Raw genomic sequence first — 21,172 nt, 5'->3', positions numbered from 1 at the left:
AAATAATGATGGTAAATGTTCTTTAAATATTCATGGTAAATATTCTTTAAATATCCGTGTTAAATATTCTTTAATTTGATGGTAAATATTCTTTAAATAGTCGTGTTAAATATTCTTTGTATATTCATGGTAAGTTCTTTGTTTTCTTTTTTTTTTTTAGCCTATCTTCCTCCTATGTCAAAACAAATATTTTGTTTATTTCCGGTCCAGAACCGTAACGTAAATAAAATTCAGCTCTGCTTTGTTTCATACTGAAACCCATAAATCTTTATTTTACCCCGGAACAATATTTGTAAATTATAGCTCACGGCATGAAGTTTAAAATATAGCTATTTTCATCCCAAGGGGAAATAACAAAATCCAGATAGATGGTCAACCTTTGCCTGCTGATACATATTGGCTGGAATTCCAACATGACGTCCGGCCCATGTTCAACATAGGTCAACATAATAACTCCAGAATGGACTGCAACATGTTTCCCCAGCTTGCAGTGTAACGAGAGGCCGTCGGCTTTATTGGAAAACTCTTATGAAAATTATCAAGCCAAACATTTGGAAGTGATCTGCCTTGTCTCCATAGGGACTGGTCAAAATTATCTATATTTTCGATCAGAATATTTTTTTATTGTCTCTTATCGGATCAGAATAATATATTGTCAATTAAACCGTCATAGAGTATCCACAATTAGGCTGTCTAACTGTACATTAATTTTAATTACAGTTTTTGAATTACAAAAGTCTTTTAGTGAGGTCGCTTCCAAGAAAAATGACAGTTTCAAATATCAACTTCAGGAGCTGAATTTTTATATTCACTGGCGGATAAAAATTCGATTTAATCAGAAATCCACAGCCTCATCATTATTATTATTATTATTATTATTATTATTATTATTATTATTATTATTATTATTATTATTATTATTATTCAGATGATGTTCATCTGAAATCAGAAACAGAAGCCAGTAGGATATACAGAAAGAAGAGATCAGTTATTAGGAAAAAAATGTATGAACAAGTCAATAAATAAATAGATAAAAATACAAGAAAACGATAAATTACAAGAATTGCTTTAGGGTAATTCTGCATTGCATCTAATTGCACAACAGCCTCTGGGAGACAGTTCCTGATAACTAAACTGAGAAAGTTTCTAGAGGTACGTCAAGAGTCTAAGGTGTCGTTTCGATTAGGACAATAAAGTAGAAATAAATGTCAGTTTTTCATAAAGTTGTATTTTAAGAGAGATCTTTCACAGTCACAATTTTTCCCTTTTCCTGCTGAGAGCAACCGCCAGCAACACCAATATGCAGTAAATGTGTCTCGCTGTCGAACTTCTCCGAAGTTCCAGAGGTCCTTAAATAATTCGTTGGTCTGTGGAGCAGTCTTCTGAGAATGTCGTGCATTTGGAACGTCAGAAATTCAAGCTAAGATGCAATGCTTCACTACCCTCGTACAATTCAACTTGTACTTTAATATTTTACTTATATTTTTTATTTATTTATTATTTTTGAATTTATCTGTTTGTCTAATAACTGATCTCCTCTATCTGTATTTTCCGTTACCTTCTGTTACTTCTTTCTAATGAACACCATGTTCTTTGGAAGCTTGAATTTCGAGCCAGTGGCCCCTGTGGGCTTGTTCCATATGAATAGGGTTCATATTCTGAATAATAATAATAATAATAATAATAATAATAATAATAATAATAATAATAATAATAATAATAATAAAGTTTATCTTCTAAGCTCATGAGGCATACAAGTTTTATGAACAGGTTTGTTCAACATGAATAGGGTTCAACTTCTGTAAAAAATAATAATAATAATAATAATAATAATAATAATAATAATAATAATAATAATAATAATAATAATAATAATAATAATATCAACGTTTTACCCTCTAAATTCAGGAGGCACACAAATTCCACCAACATTTCCTCCCTTCTTATTCTTATTCTTCTTCTTCTTCTGCCATTCATTCCAGTACCGCCACTCTCAGTTACCATTAGAGGGACGAAACTACCGTGGGTAGCTGGTCACGAATACGCTGTCGAGTGCGAGGTCCGTGGCTCCAGGCCCCAGCCAGCCATTTCGTGGTGGAACGGTGACCATCGAATCCTGGAGTCAACGGAAAAGGTGAATTTACTATTTTTTTTTTTTTCAGAGTACCCTATACCTACGGACTAGTCCTCATGATGGTTAAAAAGGTGAATATATAATCCTATTTAAGATAGTTTCCTACGAGGAGTGTCCTATACCTATGGTCTATTTGCTCACAATAGTTAAAAGGGCAGATATATTTTTTTTTATGATTGTTTCCTATCAGGATTATCCTATACCTAAGGACTATGTCGTCATGGTTACTAAAAAGTGACTATATTATTTGCTTCCAGAAGTTTGCTATGAGTACTTTTGGATTTTTTCCTAATTATAATTATATGAAAATGAATCCTTGTCTTCACTGGATCTTAGTGGGATATTTGAATGTAAACACAAATCATAAATAACTGCATTTGCTTCTCACGTAATTTTATTCTGCTTTTTTTTTTTTGGACTGGCCTTTTTATCTGAGATTAGTAATATTTTGATACCTGTGGTAATTCTATTAAATCCCTCCAAAAATGTGACGGGTTAAAATTATTATTTTTTTTTATTTCTGCTTCTTTTGAGAAGAAACTGGTTGAAATTATATATTTTTTTATTTCTGCTTGCTTGAGGTCTTAAAGAATATTTCAATGGTACTCTGTCAAAATGAGGAAATAACACAAAATGTATCATTCTGTTTCTGCAAATCAAAAAAAGGAATTTTGGAAACGGGTTGAAATTATTATTTTTTTCTGCTTGTGAATTTTTATGCAAGTGTTTTATTTCACTTTTATACCTGACATCTTAACATCTTAGATCAACAGCCTTCCCCAGGCAATATATACCTTCCAGACTGCATTGGCCTTTGTTCAGTCTCTCGTTTTATTCCGATGAATTCTGCCAATTTCATTTATGTAAAGCACTGAAATATTCCACCTTGTGAATTATATATATTTTGCAAAACGCTGTTACGCCCGGGACAACGTTCTAGCTGAATAATCCACGGGGCAGGCAGATAAACTGCAAATGTAAATGGTGTCTGACTAATATTAAATTGAAATATATTGCATGAGTAATTAAACGCCATTCATAAAAGAAGGAAAGTTAGGTAAACTGTGATGGGAATAGACTATTATTATTATTATTATTATTATTATTATTATTATTATTATTATTATTATTATTATTATTATTATTATTATTATTATTATTCAGAAGATGAACCCGATACATATGTAATAAGCCCGCAGGGGCCTCTGACTTGAAATTCAAGCTTCCAAAGATTATAGAGTTCATTGGAAAGAAGTAACAAAATGTAAGGGGAATACAGAAAGAAGAGATAGCTTATTAAAAAAGGAAAAATAACAGACAAATCAATAAATAAATAGATAAGAATGCAAGTAGATTATTGAAATGCATTGCTAATGATATTTATAGTCAAAGGGTATTAACAGAACCCCGTTTTTGTGAAAGGTCTTCTACTTATAGATAGTTTGGATGACATAAAAATTTATAGACTACAATCTAGATCACGCGAGAATTATGATTCATTACCAAACATTGTAAGTCTTCATTGTACACTGCCAGATCACAGTACAAGACATTTCATTATAAATCAATATAGAAGCAGCCTGAATGTTATAGATATTTTGATTATTTTGATGAAAAGACGGGTATATGCTTACATACATACACACACCCATATTATATATATATATATATATAGATATATATATATATATATATATATATATATATATATATATATATATATATACATCATATACATTTATATATATATATACATATATACATATACATATACATAAATAACTAGTACATTTCAAGTGTTCGCCAAGACAACATTCCAGAGATAATGAAACCCACCTCAGAAAATCTTAAATGTTATCCGTGTAGATTTGAGGCTCAAGAAATTGGGGTAGAAAACTGGTTTTCTCCCCGACAGAAGACGCCGTGAAAGAGACAAAAATGAAAGGTCAGAGCGATCGAGTGACATTTCACCAGAGAAAAGCCTACGAAACTTTCAAGTTCTGGAGACTTCAGAACGCTACAAGTGAACTTTAGAATATTATACGATCTGTGTTTGACTTTATCTTCGCTGAACTGAAAGTTGCTTTTACAGAAAATAAAGAAACTAGTAAAAAAAATTGCGCCGAAGTTTCTTCGGCGCTATCGAGTTTTCTGCACAGCAGCGACAGCGTATAATCAAGGCCACCGAAAATAGATCTGTTTTTCGGTGGTCTTGGTATAATGCTGCATGAGCCGCGGCCCATGAGACTTTAACCACTGCCCGGTGGTGGCCTGGCCTATATCAGACACACGATTATGGCTAACTTTAACCTTAAATAAAATAAAAACTACTGAGGCTAGAGGGCTGCAATTTGGTATGTTTGATGATTGGAGGGTGGATGATCAATATGCCAATTTGCAGCCCTCTAGCCTCAGTAGTTTTTAAGATCTGAGGGCGGACAGAAAGAGTGCGGACAGAAAAAAGTGCGGACAGAAGAAAGTGCGGACAGAAACATTGAGGACAGAAAAGTGAGGGCAGAAAAAGTGCGGACAGAAAAAAATTGCGGACAGAAAAAGTGCGGACAGAAAAAGTACGGACGGACAGACAAAGCCGTTACAACAGTTTTCGTTTCCAGAAAATAATAACAAAAGCGGTCAAATTCATCGTCTTATTTGTGAAATTTACAGAAAAGCTGCGAAAATGAGCTGTTTAGAGATAACTCGATTTCCTTAAATCTTTCAGAAATTTAAAGTGCTATCTGACCTTTAATTAAATTCAGCATTATTTCAAGACTTTCAGCTTCTAAATGTCAGAATTTTTAACTCCTGGATTTTAAAACTAAAAATTTTTAGATGTTAAAATTTCAGATTTTTAAATGTAAAAACTTTAAGGTCTTAAACATAAAAGTATTAGACTTTTAAATGTTAATAAGTATATATATATATATATATATATATATATATATATATATACATATATATTTATATAAATTTAAGAATTCATAAATCTCTTTGTATTATCAGTAGTAACAGAGGCATTGGTAACACTAACAGATGTTATAGCCTTTAGAATTTATGGATGATTTCACATTGCCATCTTTAAATGTCAAGATACTATTATCAATCTTAAGAACCATCTTCCTCTTGTTATTAAATTTCCTCTTCTTCTTCTTCTTCTTCTTCTTCTTCTTCTTCTTCTTCTTCTTCTTCTTCTTCTTCTTATTATTATTATTATTATTATTATTATTATTATTATTATTATTATTATTATTATTATTATTATTATTATTGAATTGAAAACAGCTCAGGAAGAACATAATTTGTTCAACATTGACCAACGCTGATATTATTATTATTATTATTATTATTATTATTATTATTATTATTATTATTATTATTATTATTATTATTATTATTACTGACCAACGCTGGTATCAAAATTGAATAATTAAATGACCTTCAACTAATTAATATATTTCACAGTATAATAAAAAAAAAATGACTATACACTTCCGCATCACAGTCAATATTTTTAGAAGTATTTATCACAAAACCTCATACCAATGTTTTCATATATTTTACACAGTGGAAAATGTCGTCAAACATCAGTACGTTTTGCATTTGACCATTTATTGTTTGTTGAAACATCTGGTAAAACTTAATCCGCTTTTATCGAAAAGAGAAAATAACTGATTGCGATGCTTTAGGACTCATGCTCCTTTGATATGGGAATATTTTATAATATACAGAATTATGAAAGACCTTATGACTTTGTTTCGAGGGCTAACAGAACAACTACCAGTTTTCTGTACAGCGTATAATGTTGTATGAAACTCTCGATGTGCTGGAGTATGAAACTCTCTGCCACGAGCGGGCAGCGCTCAGTTGCTTCCCAGATACGGTCAAGTGAAGGTGCGTTGGCGGCTGGCATCTATAGCAGTGCCAGAAGCATGATCAATAGCTAATGTTGACCATAAATAAAATAAAAACTACTGAGGCTAGAGGGCTGCAATTTGGTATGTTGATCATCCATCCTCCAATCATCAAGCATACCAAAGTGCAGCCCTCTAGCCTCACTAGTTTTTATTTTATTTAAGGTTAAAGTTAGCCATAATTCTTGCTTCTGGCAACTATGTAGGATGGGCCACCACCGGGCCGTGGTTAAAGTTTCATGGGCCGCGGCTCATGCAGCATTATCCGAGACCACCGAAAGATAGATCTATTTTCGGTGGCCTTGACTGTACGCTGTAGCAGTTGTACAGAAAACTCGATTGCGCCGAAGTTTCTTCGACGCATTTTTTACTTGTTTGCTAATATAACGATTTCAAAGACAATTCCTTTGAAATGTGATTATGCAACAATATTTAAAGTTAATGATAGTTAAATATTTCCTGACGAAATAAAATCGTTTTTGTTAGTGTATTCCCACTAAAATCAGAATACATTCCCTCACAACATTATTCATATTTATATTGAAAAGCATTCCACTTTGATTTCCCAGAATTATACTCAAACTGGCACCCTTCAGAGCAAATTCAGTAATCATTCAATTCTAAACATTTTCTCATTTCCGTCAGACAATCTCAATTACCTGCCATATATCCCAGTATCTAATCTGCTTGAGAGAGAGAGAGAGAGAGAGAGAGAGAGAGAGAGAGAGAGAGAGAGAGAGAGAGAGTCCTTTAGAGACGTTCTGAATTCTAAATCAAAATGGCTGTTCAACAAACTCGACCAAATTAACGAGTCATTATCCAATTGCATCATGAGGGGTGGATATTATTTACTCCCAAGGGAATCCGGCCAGAGATGTACAGTCACGTCTGGGACAAAAATAAAAGCCGTTTTAGATGTATGATTGCATTCATAGTTCCACGTAACGCAGGTAATTTATTCCTTAATCGACTTCACGCAACAAATCATTTGATTGTTTCGTCTTCTTTGCATAATGAATGAAATTTCATTTTGCTGAAGGTGATTTTATTGTCTATTGTATGGAAGGTAAGTTGTTCGATCAACAACTCTCTCTCTCTCTCTCTTTCTCTCTCTTTCTCTCTCTCTCTCCTTCGATCAAGACACAGCATTACTCTATGCCTTGTCCACTACTAGGTCGGTTAAATTACTCTCTCTCTCTCTCTCTCTCTCTCTCTCTCTCTCTCTCTCTCTCTCTCTCTCTCTCTCTCTCCAATATTCCCATTATCTTGCCACAGAAGGTCCTTCTCTATCACGAGACTGCTCAAATTCCTCTCTCTCTCTCTCTCTCTCTCTCTCTCTCTCTCTCTCTCTCTCTCTCTCTCTCTCTCTCTCTCTCTAACGAGGCAAATGAGAGAATTCTTGAATCTCTCACGATACTTCGCCAAACCTGACTCCTGACCTTTAATCAGTGAAATCAGGAATCCCTGATTTTTCAGGCAATTTATAATTTCTTTTTAGTTTTTTTGTAAAAGGAAACTATTGTGCCGGCTTTGTCTGTCCGTCCGCACATTTTTCTGCCCGCACTTTTTTCTGTCCGCACTGTTTCTGTCCGTACTGTTTCTGTCCGTACTTATTCTGTCCACATTTTATTCTGTACGCACTTTTTTCTCTCCGCACTATTTCTGTCCGACCTCTCTCTCTCTCTCTCTCTCTCTCTCAAGACATCAATATCCCTTGCCTCTATCCCTGAGACAGGCTTTCACCTGTTATGTTATTGCATTTTTTGTATATATACATATACATATACATATATATATATACATATATATATATATATATATATATATATATATATATATATACACGTTGAAGTATGTTTTTCTATTAATCTACCAATAAGAATTAACAAAAGTAAAACCCCAATAAATCACACAGCATCAGACAAACTCACCCCACCCGATAGCTTCCAAAAAAAAAAAAAAAAAAACCATTCCATGCTTTCCTAAAAAGCACCATAAAAAAAAAAAAGGTCCCAACACATCTCCTTTAATCTATACCATCCTTTTCTCTCTTACGCCCTTTATACAAAAGCGTCTAACAGCCCTGCTATGTAACATCCCTCGGCGTAAGGTGAGGGGAGGGGATTGGGAGAGGAGGAGGCATAAGAGTAGATGGAGGGGGAGGAGGGGTGGGGTTTGGGGAGTAAAGACAAGAGTTAATTACCCGTATGAACCCTCATTACACATCCTACTAGACGCATAGGGCTGTCAAGTCACTCGACTTTCTAAAGCTGAATAGTCGGTGCGGCTCTTGTGTCTTCAACAGCACTTGGCGGGGCACTATAAGCTCAACAGTCAGGAATATAAAAGGGAAACGGGGGCAGGAAGAGCACACACGTGTACACAGATATATACATACACACACACACACAATATATATATATATATATATATATATATATATATATATATATATATATATATATATATATATATATATAGGCGATGCCTTTTATTTATATTTTCATCACGTTCCATATTTTCGTGATTCAGTTATACATATGTATAAATATATATGTATATATATATATATATATATATATATATATATATATATATATAGAGAGAGAGAGAGAGAGAGAGAGAGAGAGAGAGAGAGAGAGAGGTTTAGAAGAAAACAGCTACAGTCACTAGTTGGTAACAGTATTGCAAGGATTTTTTGAAGTATTTTATAAAGAATACAAGATATTAGTTGAAATAAAGAAGGCGAATCATTTAATCCGCCTTAAAAAACAAAATATACTTATTTATTCCCAAAATAAAATCGAGCGAAGTTAAGATCATAATTTCATATTGTTTCTGTTTAATAGTTGTAAAATTAAATATATATGTAATAATGCATACATTTTATATTTTATTGCATTTATTTTATAGATTGAATTACAAATTAATATTAATAACAAAAGTATATCAATATTTCTTCATAGGATCTCACCACTAAATAATTTTTATACTTCTTTTCCCATTCCTCCCATTTTACCCAAAACATCCCTTCGCCCTGACACCCGCCATTTTTAAAATCCACGAATCTCAAACCCATTCCTCCCTTTCCCGATTCACCCGTCCATCTTTCCCGTCTCCCGTCTGTTCCTTTCGCACCCCCGTCCCACTAGATCTCTCTAGACGGAAATGTGACGACGAGCAGAATCGTCATGGAGCCCAGGGCGTCCCAGGACGGGTCCCTCCTGAGGTGCATCGCCGAAAATACACAGACTGAGACCGTGATGGAGGACGTGTGGAGTCTGGCGGTCCATTGTAAGAGATTTATTTGTCACCTCGTTTTTTCCCTCTGTCTGTGTGTGAGAGAGAGAGAGAGAGAGAGAGAGAGAGAGAGAGAGAGAGAGAGAGTTTGGTTCATTGTAAGGGATTTATCTGTCACCTCGCTTTTTCCCTCTGAGAGAGAGAGAGAGAGAGAGAGAGAGAGAGAGAGAGAGAGAGAGAGAGAGAGAGAGGGATGGGGGGAGGGATTCAACCATCCCAGTGGTAGAGAAGGTATTGAGAAACGCTGTACCCAGAGAGAGAGAGAGAGAGAGAGAGAGAGAGAGAGAGAGAGATTTGGTGGTCCATTGTTAGAAATTTATTTGTCACCTCTTTTTTCACTCAGCGACAGAGAGAAAGAGAGAGAGAGAGATAGAGAGAGAGTTGGTGGTCCATTGTAGGAAATTTATTTGTCACCTCGTTTTTCCCTCAGAGAGAGAGAGAGAGAGAGAGAGAGAGAGAGAGAGGCGTTTGCAAGAGTTTCGTATTTATCAAGTCTAATTTTAAGCCTTTAATCTATGCTCAGACCTGCTGTGCCATTGCAGCGTTTTTAGGATAATAGATATTGAACATGTGGATGTAAATATGTAGGTTAGTCTCGATGCCCTTACGTACCCTCATCTAATATCTAATTCTCCCTCTTGTGTTACGACCGTGGATTTAATGCCATAAGGACATAATATTCTTGTTTGTACTCAGTGTTAGGACGTCTACAATCTATCTACGAAACTGTGCAATTTTTACGCCAGTTAAACTAATAATCCATATTCTGAGTCCCTATTAAGGCTTCTTGGAAGTTGATATTCATAATTACCATTGGATTACTCGAATCCTAGTCAATTACCCCAAAAGAATTTCGAGTTGCTCTTGGGCACATATTTGCATAAGTAACCAGCAAATACCAATAGTTCTTGTGGCCATTAAGGCTTCTTAAATGATCTATATAATCCCCTGGGATAACTCCAATCCTATTTAGTCATTCAAATTGAATTTCAAGTTGACTTTACCTAATCATATATCCCATTTCCTGTGGCTAACTAAAATCACTACGTCTATGAAAACAGTCACTTATTTGCATCAGCTACCCAATAATACCCATAGATCTCGTGCCCTGGGATTACTCGAAAGCTAATTAGTCATTCAGAATGTCTACAGAAAATCACTGTAATGTAGCTAAGAATTCTTTTCTTCAATGCCGATCCAACAAGACGCTCCGACAGCCGTTTCTACATTTGGAACCGAGTCGGATTCGTCCAATATCAGAGAGGGAGACGACGTCGCCTTCCAGTGCGCCGTGGTCGCCAATCCGTCGGCCTCCCACGTGTCTTGGAGACACAATGTAAGTATGTTTGGCTTTTTTAGACTTTGAATGAAATCGTTTTCGATTTTGAGATTAAATTGAGTCCTTTGTCAGTAAACCTTATTCCAAAAGTAATGAAAATTGTTTTAATTTACTGAGAACTATGATTTTGCCTTAATTGAGATATTCATTCAAGCATATTTTAAGTTTTGAATTAAATCGTTTTCGATTTTGAGATTAAATTGAGTCCCTTGTCAGTAAGCCTTATCCCAAAAGTAATGAATATTATTTTAATTTACTGAGAACTATGATTTTACCTTACTGTAAGATATTCATTCAAGCATATTGTAAGTTTTGAATTAAATCCTTTTCGATTTCGAGATTAAATTGAGTCCTTTGTAAGTAAACCTTAATCCACGTGCAATTAAAATTGTTTTAATTTACCGAGAACTATGATTTTGCCTTACTTTAAGATATTCATTCAAGCATATTTTAAGTTTTGAATTAAATCGTTTTCGATTTTGAGATTAGATTGAGTCCTGTGTCAGTAAACTTATTCCACATGCAATTAAAATTGTTTGAATTTACTGAGAACTATGATTTTGCCTTACTATATAAATATTCATTCAAGCATACTTTAATTTCCTAATAATCGTAATACATTCAATTATATTATATTCAATTATATTTTCATTTCCGAGAAGTGATTTTTATTCTTATAATAAAATATCCATTCATTTATATTTCAGTTTCCTGAAAGACCATGATTTTTGTCTGTCGATAAAATATTAATTCAATTGTAGTTTAATTTCCTGAGAAATGGGTTTTTTATGATAAAATATTCATTAAATTTTATTTCAGTTTCCTGAAAAACCGGGATTTTTGTCTATCGATATTTATTCGGTTATATTGTAATTTCCTGAGAAACATTTTTGTCTTAATATAAAATGTTGATTCAAATGTTTTCGCTTACTAAGAACCATAAATTTTTTTTTCTTACGATAAAATATTCAATGAATTATATTTCAGCTTCCTTAGAACCATAATATTTGGCTTGCGATAAAGTATTCACTTAATCATGCTTTAATTCCTCGAGAAACATCATTTTTATTTTAAGATAAAATATTATTTTAATTATATTTTGATTTACTGAAAAACCATTATTTTTCTCTTATGATTAAACTTTCCATTCCATTATCTGAAAGTTCAAGATATTAAGATAGGAACTGTCAAGAAAAAATGAGAAAAGTAAGTTTTAATAAAATATAGTTTCATTGTTTCATTTGTTAATACGAATCTTTTCAAAAATTCTAAACGTATGGTCCAAAGGCTAACTCAGAATAATAATAACTAAAGCGTTTTAATGAAAAGACATTCGATTACTTCGTTAACCTTTTAAAGCCCTAAGCTTCCAAAGACCAAAGCCCATAGACCAACGCTGAAACGAAATAAATAAATAAACAAGTAAAAAATGCGCCAAAGTTTCTTCGGCGCAATCGCGTTTTCTGTACAGCGTTTAATGCTGTATGAAACTCTCGATGTCCTGCAGTATGAAACCCTCAACCACGACCGGGCAACGCTCAGTTGCTCCCCAGATGCGGTCAAGTGAAGATGCGTCGGCGGCTGGCACCTCTAGAGGTGCCAGACGCACGATCATGGTTAACCTTAACCTTAAATAAAATAAAAACTACTGAGGCTAGAGGGCTGCAATTTGGTATGTTTGATGACTGGGGAATGGATGATCAACATACTAATTTGCAGCCCTCTAGCCTCAGCACTTTTTAAGATCTGAGGGCGGACAGAAAAAAGTGCGGACGGACAGACCGAATAGCAGCCATCCCTATAATAGTCTGCTTTCACAGAAAGCTAAAACGAAGACACTTGACTTCCAACTCATTAAATCCTCCTTCCCTTTCCTCCCTGACCTTCTTCGGGTAGAACGTCGTCCTCATCCACAACGTGACCTCGGGGATCGTCATTAGCAACAAGAGCCTCGTCCTCAGGAACGTGACGAGGTCTCAAGCTGGTTCTTACTCCTGCCACGCCCACAACGTCATCGGGGACGGAGCCTCGAACAGCCTCAGGCTGGACATTAAATGTACGTCGGGATGGGTGACTGTAGATTCTGTTGTAGAGTCTTTAATCGTTTTCTGCTTTATTTTAATGATTTGCTGACATTTTTTTCTATTTGTATATTAATTTTCCTATTATCTTTCTTTCTGTATTTCTCATTACCTTCTGTTACTTCTTTCTTATGAATGACGTAATATTCTTTGGAAGCTTGAATTTCAAGTCAGTGGCCCCTGTGGTGGGCTTATTCGTGTGAATAGGGTTCATGTTCTGAATAATGATGTTATATATTAATGATTCTGTCTCTTACTAAGTTGGTTACTAGTGAAAAGGATGGGGAATGTATATATACATATATATATATATATATATATATATATATATATATATATATATATATATATATATATATATATATATATATATAATGGCTTATTTATTCACTACTGTAGAGGATGTGGATTGTGAACATAGATTCAGGGAAAAATTCATAATTTGAGGGACGATTTCCATCAGAGATACGTTCCCTATTGCACGTGACGAAACGTAAATCAAGATTGATATCAAGTAAAGTTACAGAATACTTTAGAAGTGAGCGATAAGCTTAGCTGATTTATCTTACAGTTTTAAACAGTTGCCAGATTATCTCTGAAGAATCCACGTCAAAAAATTAAACCCTAGGTTTTCCATGAAATAAATAAAAATATCCCTTGCTTTATAGAATGTAAAAATACACATACACACACACATACACATGCAATCAAACACACACACACACACACACACACATATGTATATATATATATATATATATATATATATATATATATATATATATATATATATATAAATAGATAGATAGATATATAGATATATATATATATATATATATATATATATATATATATATATATATATATAAAATATACACACAACTTTCAGTACTTCTCTGAATCATCCCAGTTGCATATAACCTTAATGATATGATGTTTAGCATCAAAGTCTTTTTCCTGGGTAATTCCTCACAAAACAACTTCACAAATAAGAAAAAAAAAACACCCAAATATCATTAAGCCCGCTCGAGAGAGAGAGACTAGTTCCTTTACTGCTCTAATCACCTGTAGATGCCCCATTTTGCACCCCGGGCCAGACTACCACCTACCACGTGAGCCGGCTGGAGAACGCCCAAATCGAGTGCTCCGTTCAGGCCAACCCGGAGGAGAGCACTTTCCAGTGGATGTTCAGGAACTCTGCAGACACCACCAACGTCCCCAAGGGGAGGTTTTCCTCCGCAGGGGGCAGGAGCCTACTCACTTACACTCCGATGGCGACCCTCGATTATGGGACGCTGCTTTGTTGGGCGACCAACGAAGTGGGGCGGCAGGAGGAACCTTGTGCCTTTCATATTGTGCCTGCTGGTAAGTTGGGGTAGTGGGGAGAGAGAGAGAGAGAGAGAGAGAGAGAGAGAGAGAGAGAGAGAGAGAGAGAGAGAGAGAGAGAGAGAGAGAGAGAGAGAGCGGTCTTTACCCTAACAAAGTGAATATAGGACTGAGAGAAATAGGTGAGCATATTCTATATTGTGCCTGCTGGTAAGTTGGGGTAGTGGGGAGACAGAGAGAGAGAGAGAGAGAGAGGGAGAGAGAGAGAGAGAGAGAGAGAGAGAGAGAGAGAGAGAGAGAGAGCCTTTACCCTAACAAAGTGAATATAGGACTGAGAACAATAGGTGAGCATATTCTATGAATCAAAGTCTACAAATATATATATATATATATATATATATATATATATATATATATATATATATATATATATTATTTATGAATATTTAATTCTAAAACCACTCTCATATCTGCAGAACATTTATCAAATAGGGTCTCTTTATTTTCATTCAACTCATGCAATCCAAAACTGCCAGTTTAAACCTATTTTCCTTTATTGCCCACTTTTGCATTCATGTCACACAGGACGCATCATCTTTCTTTTACCCAGAGTTATATAGTAGATATAATTTCTTAACATTATCCTGTTAGTATCCTTCTGTTACATGTTTAGGTCATATGCTCTTTTTATTACAACTTTTTAATATTATTTCTCACCCGCAATCTTTCTCTCCTCCCTGAAACTTTCTCTCCCTGATACTTTCTCCCACCCCTTCTTACGTGAGCGAAGCGAGCTACAAGGTTGCGAGCTAAGCAAGCTCTCTCTCTCTCTCTCTCTCTCTCTCTCTCTCTCTCTCTCTCTCTCTCTCTCTCTCTCTCTCTTATTATAAAGAGAATACTAGGTATCGAGATACAAGTCCAGTGACCTTTGTCGTCCTTTGGTGAGTTTAATACCTCGACTGTAGGAGAAAATTCCGTCTATCCTTCTCAGGATCCTGCCAGTCTCCTCAGGAGGCTTTTCCTACTTAGAGTCCTTTTCCTCCCACCAGTGAGTCTTCTAGTAGATGATCCTCTTATTGAGAAGGATCAGATGAAGCCGTTGGTAATGTTGTATGCAACAAGACCTGGTGTCGTCACTTATTACTGATATATTAGCTAGCTATTGTAGGTTATGTTATATATATATATATATATATATATATATATATATATATATATATATATATATATATATATATATTATACTAGTCAGAAGCATCAAACATAACCCAATCGCTACTCACTATCAGCAGACTATTTATTTTATTTCATTTTTATTGGTGTGCTCCACAGTGCATTTATATATTTTTCTGTCAGTACTGTACTCTGTTATAGCATTTAAAATGGAAAAACAAATAAAAAAAAAGAATATCCCAGATGAGTTAAATAACCTTTTGCCTAACTTTACTATAATCCTTGTGATAATCTGCACTGATTATAAGGTAGGGACAATTACGCAGGAACAAGCAGAGTAGCAGCCCATGCCAATGTTGAAATCTGCATCAGCTGCGGCAGATTAAAAGGAATCCCTCAGACCCTCAGAACACATCAATGCTCCCCATTTTCTCTCTTTGTCAGAAAAGCCGGACCCCCTCACCAACTGTAACGTCATAGAAAGAACGAGAACGTCCGTCCAAATTGACTGTCAGGCTGGCAACAGTCGGGGACTCCGGCAAACTTTCCACCTCCAAGCTCGTGAAGAGCATAGTAAACACTCCATTAATGCCACTGCTTCCAGGCCTAGTTTCTTGGTAAGTGAGTTGTTCTCTCTCTCTCTCTCTCTCTCTCTCTCTCTCTCTCTCTCTCTCTCTCTCTCTCTCTCTCTCTGTTTGCAAAAAGGAGTAAAAGGATAAAGGGATTGAAAATATGCACGCTATGGTAGCTCTGCCTTCAAAGTACGTGCAATTCAGATTCGAACATCAATCACCCTGTTTCCTTTCTGCTTTATATAGATATTTTTCTGACTCGTATTTTTCCAGGGAAGAATCAATCATCAGTGATTTTGTATTAATTGTTATACACTGAAAAGTTCATGACCCATCCACCAATCATTTAGGTTTTCTTGCTTGTCTGAAGTAACCAGTGTTCTGAGAACGACTTATTGAACAAGATAATATGAGCTACTTTTTCTCTCTTTTGCATGGCCTTGATACTAATGTTGCCCTCAATGATGGAAAATCTGAGAACCTGAGGCCTCTCAAGATTCTTGAAACTATTTTTAAGAGGCGTCCACGCTGCAGTGAAATATATGACAATCACACATCGACAACTTATTGTACACACATTGTAAACTGTTTCAACACAGTTCAATGAATTATTGCACACACATCACAAACTTACTTAAGTCAACGATTTACCACCACTTTATACCAATGCTTCATACGTCTATCCAACATTTGCCAAACGTTTGTTATCCACTTGTGGTTGTTGACTTGTTCTCAACCTGCTCATGACATGTATGTGATAAGTATGTGATATGTTTAAGACATGTATGCCATATGTTTATGACATGTATGCTATGTGTTTATAACATGTATGCTATATGTTTATGACGTGTGCTACACGTTTATGACATGTATGCTACATGTTTATGACATGTATGCTACATGTTTATGACATGTATGTGATGTGTTTATGACACATTTCACCATAGTCTGGACTTAGCAGTGTGAACTTTTTATTTTCTTAATTTCTTACATGTATGTGATAAGTATGTGATATGTTTAAGACATGTATGTTATATGTTTATGACATGTATTCTACATGTATATGACATGTATGTGACATGTATATGACACATTTCACTATAGTCTGGACTTAGCAGTGTGAGATTTTTGTTTATTTTCCTAATTTCTTACCACAGGTGGATGGCTTGTCTCCCGGCACAACCTACAACCTCGTGCTCACTGCTATCAACGAAAAGGGGCTCAGTGCTCCTGAGTACTTGGTAGTTACAACGCTCAGGCCTAATGGCTCAGCCATACTAACACAAGGTATGGTCTGCATAGACACAAACATGTACAGTTGGTTGAATATCTCACATGGGATTCTTATACCTCTTTTGCATTGAAACTAGGAACATAACGGAAAGTTATACGTTAGGCTGAAATATAGTGACAATTGTTTAAGTTTTTATAAGTTACTGAAACTTTTTCTAGCCATATTGTAGCCTATGCTAGGTTTATTTTAGACAGCATTAGATGTTCACTTTTCTCCGGATTTCATCTGCTTACTACCTCACACAGGATAGCAAACAACTCTCGATACTTATAATTTCATCACTTTACCACTGACTCAGATGGCCCCTTCGAGGCGGAAGTGCGAGAGGAGGCAAAACCTAAGGAAGGAGGAGGAACTCCTGCAGTAGAAGTAGGAGGAGGAGGAGGAGAAGGAGGTGGAGGAGGAGGTGGGAAAGGCGAGGAAGGAGGAGGAGGAGGAGGTGAAGGAAGCTCCACAGAACTCGAAAGCGACGACTCATCCTCACTCGAGGGCCTGGGCTACTCCCAGCTCATCCCGGCTGCCTTGGGACTGGGCGCCGGCCTCATCGTCATCATATTCATCCTGCTGTTCCTCATCGTGTTCCGAACATGTCACCCACATCGCGCGCGGAGGACGGTGCCGTCCAGCACCGCTCTCTCCATCAGTGATCAGACTAGAAGTGTCCTTAATTCACCAGTGGTTTCGACGAAGCACTCCACCACCTGCAGTGAAAGAGAGCTCCAGGTAAAATCAGTGAATGGGAAAGAATCTAATCATAATGACTGTTGCCATATATTGCATATAGCATTAGAGTACATAACTGCTGTTGGAATTTGAATTGGAATATAGAATTTAGGCCAAGGTTCAAACACTGGGACATATGAATTCCTTTGTTTTGTACTTTAAGTGTATTATGTAACCGTTTGACAACTTTGACTGTGCATAGGACCAGGAGTGCAATGTGGAAGAGGAATCAGTGTGTTCTTTTCTTTATTCGCTACTACCCTAATACCATTGTCCTTTCTTTTTAATACATTTTCACGTATTTACTAATTAATAATTTATTTTTTCTTTTTTGATAAGTGAGATCCCTTCTTTCTGTATTTCCCTTTACCTCCTCTTACTTCTTCCTAATGAACACCATATTCTTTGGAAGCTTGAATTTCAAGTCAACGACTTCTGTGGTGGGATTGTTCCATATGAATAGGGTTCATCTTCTGAGCAATAATGATAATAATCAGAATATGATACTCCATACTGAGAGTTCTCATCTCCTGTTTCGCTTCTTTACATCTTTGCGTGGACAGATCGACTCAGATAACGAAGTTGATCCAGATATCATCCCTTTGCAAGAAGGTTATGGTGAAACAGGCTGTGCTGTGACTCCAGAATCCCAGCTCTCATCGACTGAGGAAGTCAAATACAGTAAAATGCCATCAGTCATTTCCTGTAAAGTAAGTTGACAATGTTAGCCTGCTAACTCTGTTGTCCAGTGAATATCATTCATTCAGAAAGATTAATTAACATAAAATTTATGTTCGTTCCAGAGGATTTTCTGTTTTCATTTCTATTCCATTACTTAAAGAAATGACATTTAGATCTTTCTTCTTGCTGTCTTGATTTCAAAATAAGTAATTCCTAAATTTATGTTTACCAGCTGAGTTTCTGAAACGCTGAGATCTATCAACTAAGATTTCAGAGGATATAGGGATAAAATAGAGGACAAGAGGAGAGAAAAGAAAATATGTTTGATCTCCTGACCACTTCTCGTGCATTAGGGGTCATGCTATCCAATATTCAGATTATTTTCTGTCCTTAATTATCTTACTTTTCCAACTCTTCTGTTGGGATTAGAGAACAGTTAAGATGATTCATGAAGTTAATGAATTCCTTATTATGCCTAGAAATTACCTATTTAGAAATTAGTTTTCTTGAAAGTTCAACAGTTTTTAAGAAAAAATTGTTAGATAGGCATGAATCATCCTAACTCTCCTGCAAGCAAGAGGGAAGTGGACACTAAAACTCGTAAGTATTAGATTATCAAGTATAGCTGAGGACCCAGAAGATTCTCTTTTAAACCAGAGTAAACAATCGACTCCCCATTTCTTCCAGACCATATCAAAGTACAGCCCGCTGCCGATGTCTCCCTCGTTGTTGTCGAGGGTCGTCGACCTTTCCCAGCCCTCAGTCTCCACCTTCTGTCCCTCGTACAAAGAAGAGGAGGCCCTCGTCCAAGAGACCTCTCTACCGCCGCCTGAGGAATCAAGTGGCTCTTTACCGAGCGTCACGTTACACGCTGCTCCGCTTTCCGCGCCAGAAGCGTCGATAGTACCCACGCTGGCTCACAGCGGTCGAGCGTACGCCGAGGTAGCTAGGGAAATCACCCCGCCTTTCGAATACCAGGGCGAGCTCGACGTCCAGGAAGCGCTCTCCAAACAAAGCGTGGCAGAAGAAGAAGACGGGTCGAGCGCTCCCTTGCTGGCGAAGAGAGAGAGCTCCGTTTAGCAGAAGGAAACGATATAAGTGACCCGATATTTATACGATATTTTGTACGATGCTTTTTCTCATCGTGTGACTGAAACGCTGACGCGACTTGACGATGCTGTGTGTCAAAATAAAGGTGTGTCTGACAATCATTTTGATACGTAAATTCAAGTACAAAGGAACTATTTATAGGGTAGCAAGATTTTATACCGTTGAAAATATAGAAATATATAGTCTCAGTGGCATGGAAAAGGAAAGTACTTTCAGCTCCTGTACTCCCATTTCGCTGTGGAAATCCACTTTAAGGAGGCTTCTAAAAACTTCGGTGTTGTAAGTGAAATCAAAATTTGTACTCGATCGAACGCAGTCACGAAGTCTTCAGAAATATATTACATATTTTAATAAACAGTGTAAGAGTGTAATGCTACACGATCTATGTTTTTATCGTAAAATAAATATTGTGCCTACTTGTTTTTTTTTTGTCCTCTTTGAGACTAAAGTTAAATTCTTCTCTGAAGATACATAAGTTTGGAAAACATTAGGAACACTCCTTTTGACTTTCAATTTTCAGTTGTTAAAGTTATACAAAGCAAATTTGTTTTTTAGTCTCCTGTAAAAGAAAACTATTGCGCCGGCTTTGTCTGTCCGTCCGCACTTTTTCTGCCCACCCTCAGATCTTAAGAACTACTGAGGCTAGAGGGCTGCAAATTGGTATGTTGATCATCCACCCTCCAGTCATCAAACATACCAAATTGCAGCCCTCTAGCCCCTTAATAGCTTCTACTTTATTTAAAGTTAAAGTAAGCCATAACCGTGCTTCTGGCAAAACGATATAGGACAGGCCACCACCGAGCCGTGATTAAAGTTTCATGGGCCGCGACTCATATAGCATTATACTTAGACCACCGAGAGATAGATCTATTTTGGGTGGCCTTGATTATACGCTGTAACTGCTGTACAGAAAACTCGATTGCGCCGAAGAAACTCGGCGCATTTTTTACTTGTTTTTACTAAGACACAGTTTTACCTAGCAATGCTATATTAATTTTCTTCTTTTTATAAACCTATACTGAGGGACCGAGTCTAATATATTTCCTACTGGATTATGAAGACAATAATAAACTAACTGGCCAGTCATGGGCGCTTACGTAACTGAAGAAGAAAAATACATTGTTGTGTCAGCTAGACTATCGCAGCCACCAGACGAGCTGGAAATTCCAGACAGACCTGGCTGGGTGAGAGCTGAGACTGGAGACGGGGTGATTCTGGATATCTGATCACATGACAGATAGGAGAGGTGTATGTAGGAAGGTGAACACACACACATATATATATATATATATATATATATATATATATATATATATATATATATATATATATATATATATATATATATATATATATACATATATATATACAGACATATCCATATCCCCTGAAGCTTTTAGTGTTCCTTATTTTCAACAAAGGATTATAAAAGACAAAGGCATTATTATATGAGAAAAAATGTGGTAAATATATTTATATATATGTGTGGGAGAATTGAAAGCCAACCACCATATATATATATATATAT

General features: G+C 36.0%; 1 protein-coding gene across 2 annotated transcripts in view; it reads left to right on the top strand.

Annotated features, from left to right (window-relative positions):
• Positions 1-20,058, top strand: part of LOC136854461 (nephrin-like) — a 66,649-nt gene extending 46,591 nt beyond the window's left edge. For both annotated transcript variants that reach the window (XM_067130751.1, XM_067130752.1), the window contains 10 exons: positions 1,983-2,134; positions 9,198-9,339; positions 10,551-10,681; positions 12,581-12,740; positions 13,837-14,130; positions 15,709-15,881; positions 16,994-17,123; positions 17,429-17,853; positions 18,417-18,563; positions 19,222-20,058. In XM_067130751.1, coding sequence (XP_066986852.1) covers positions 1,983-2,134; positions 9,198-9,339; positions 10,551-10,681; positions 12,581-12,740; positions 13,837-14,130; positions 15,709-15,881; positions 16,994-17,123; positions 17,429-17,853; positions 18,417-18,563; positions 19,222-19,614 — 2,147 coding nt within the window. In that variant the 3' untranslated portion in view covers positions 19,615-20,058. The remainder of the gene's footprint in view (positions 1-1,982; positions 2,135-9,197; positions 9,340-10,550; positions 10,682-12,580; positions 12,741-13,836; positions 14,131-15,708; positions 15,882-16,993; positions 17,124-17,428; positions 17,854-18,416; positions 18,564-19,221) is intronic.
• Positions 20,059-21,172: the final 1,114 nt, after the last annotated feature.

The sequence above is a fragment of the Macrobrachium rosenbergii genome, chromosome 29, assembly GCF_040412425.1.
Source record: "Macrobrachium rosenbergii isolate ZJJX-2024 chromosome 29, ASM4041242v1, whole genome shotgun sequence".
Classification (NCBI taxonomy): domain Eukaryota; kingdom Metazoa; phylum Arthropoda; class Malacostraca; order Decapoda; family Palaemonidae; genus Macrobrachium; species Macrobrachium rosenbergii.
The sequence above is the reverse complement of the archived record's forward strand: the minus strand, read 5'-3'. Positions and strand labels throughout refer to the sequence as shown.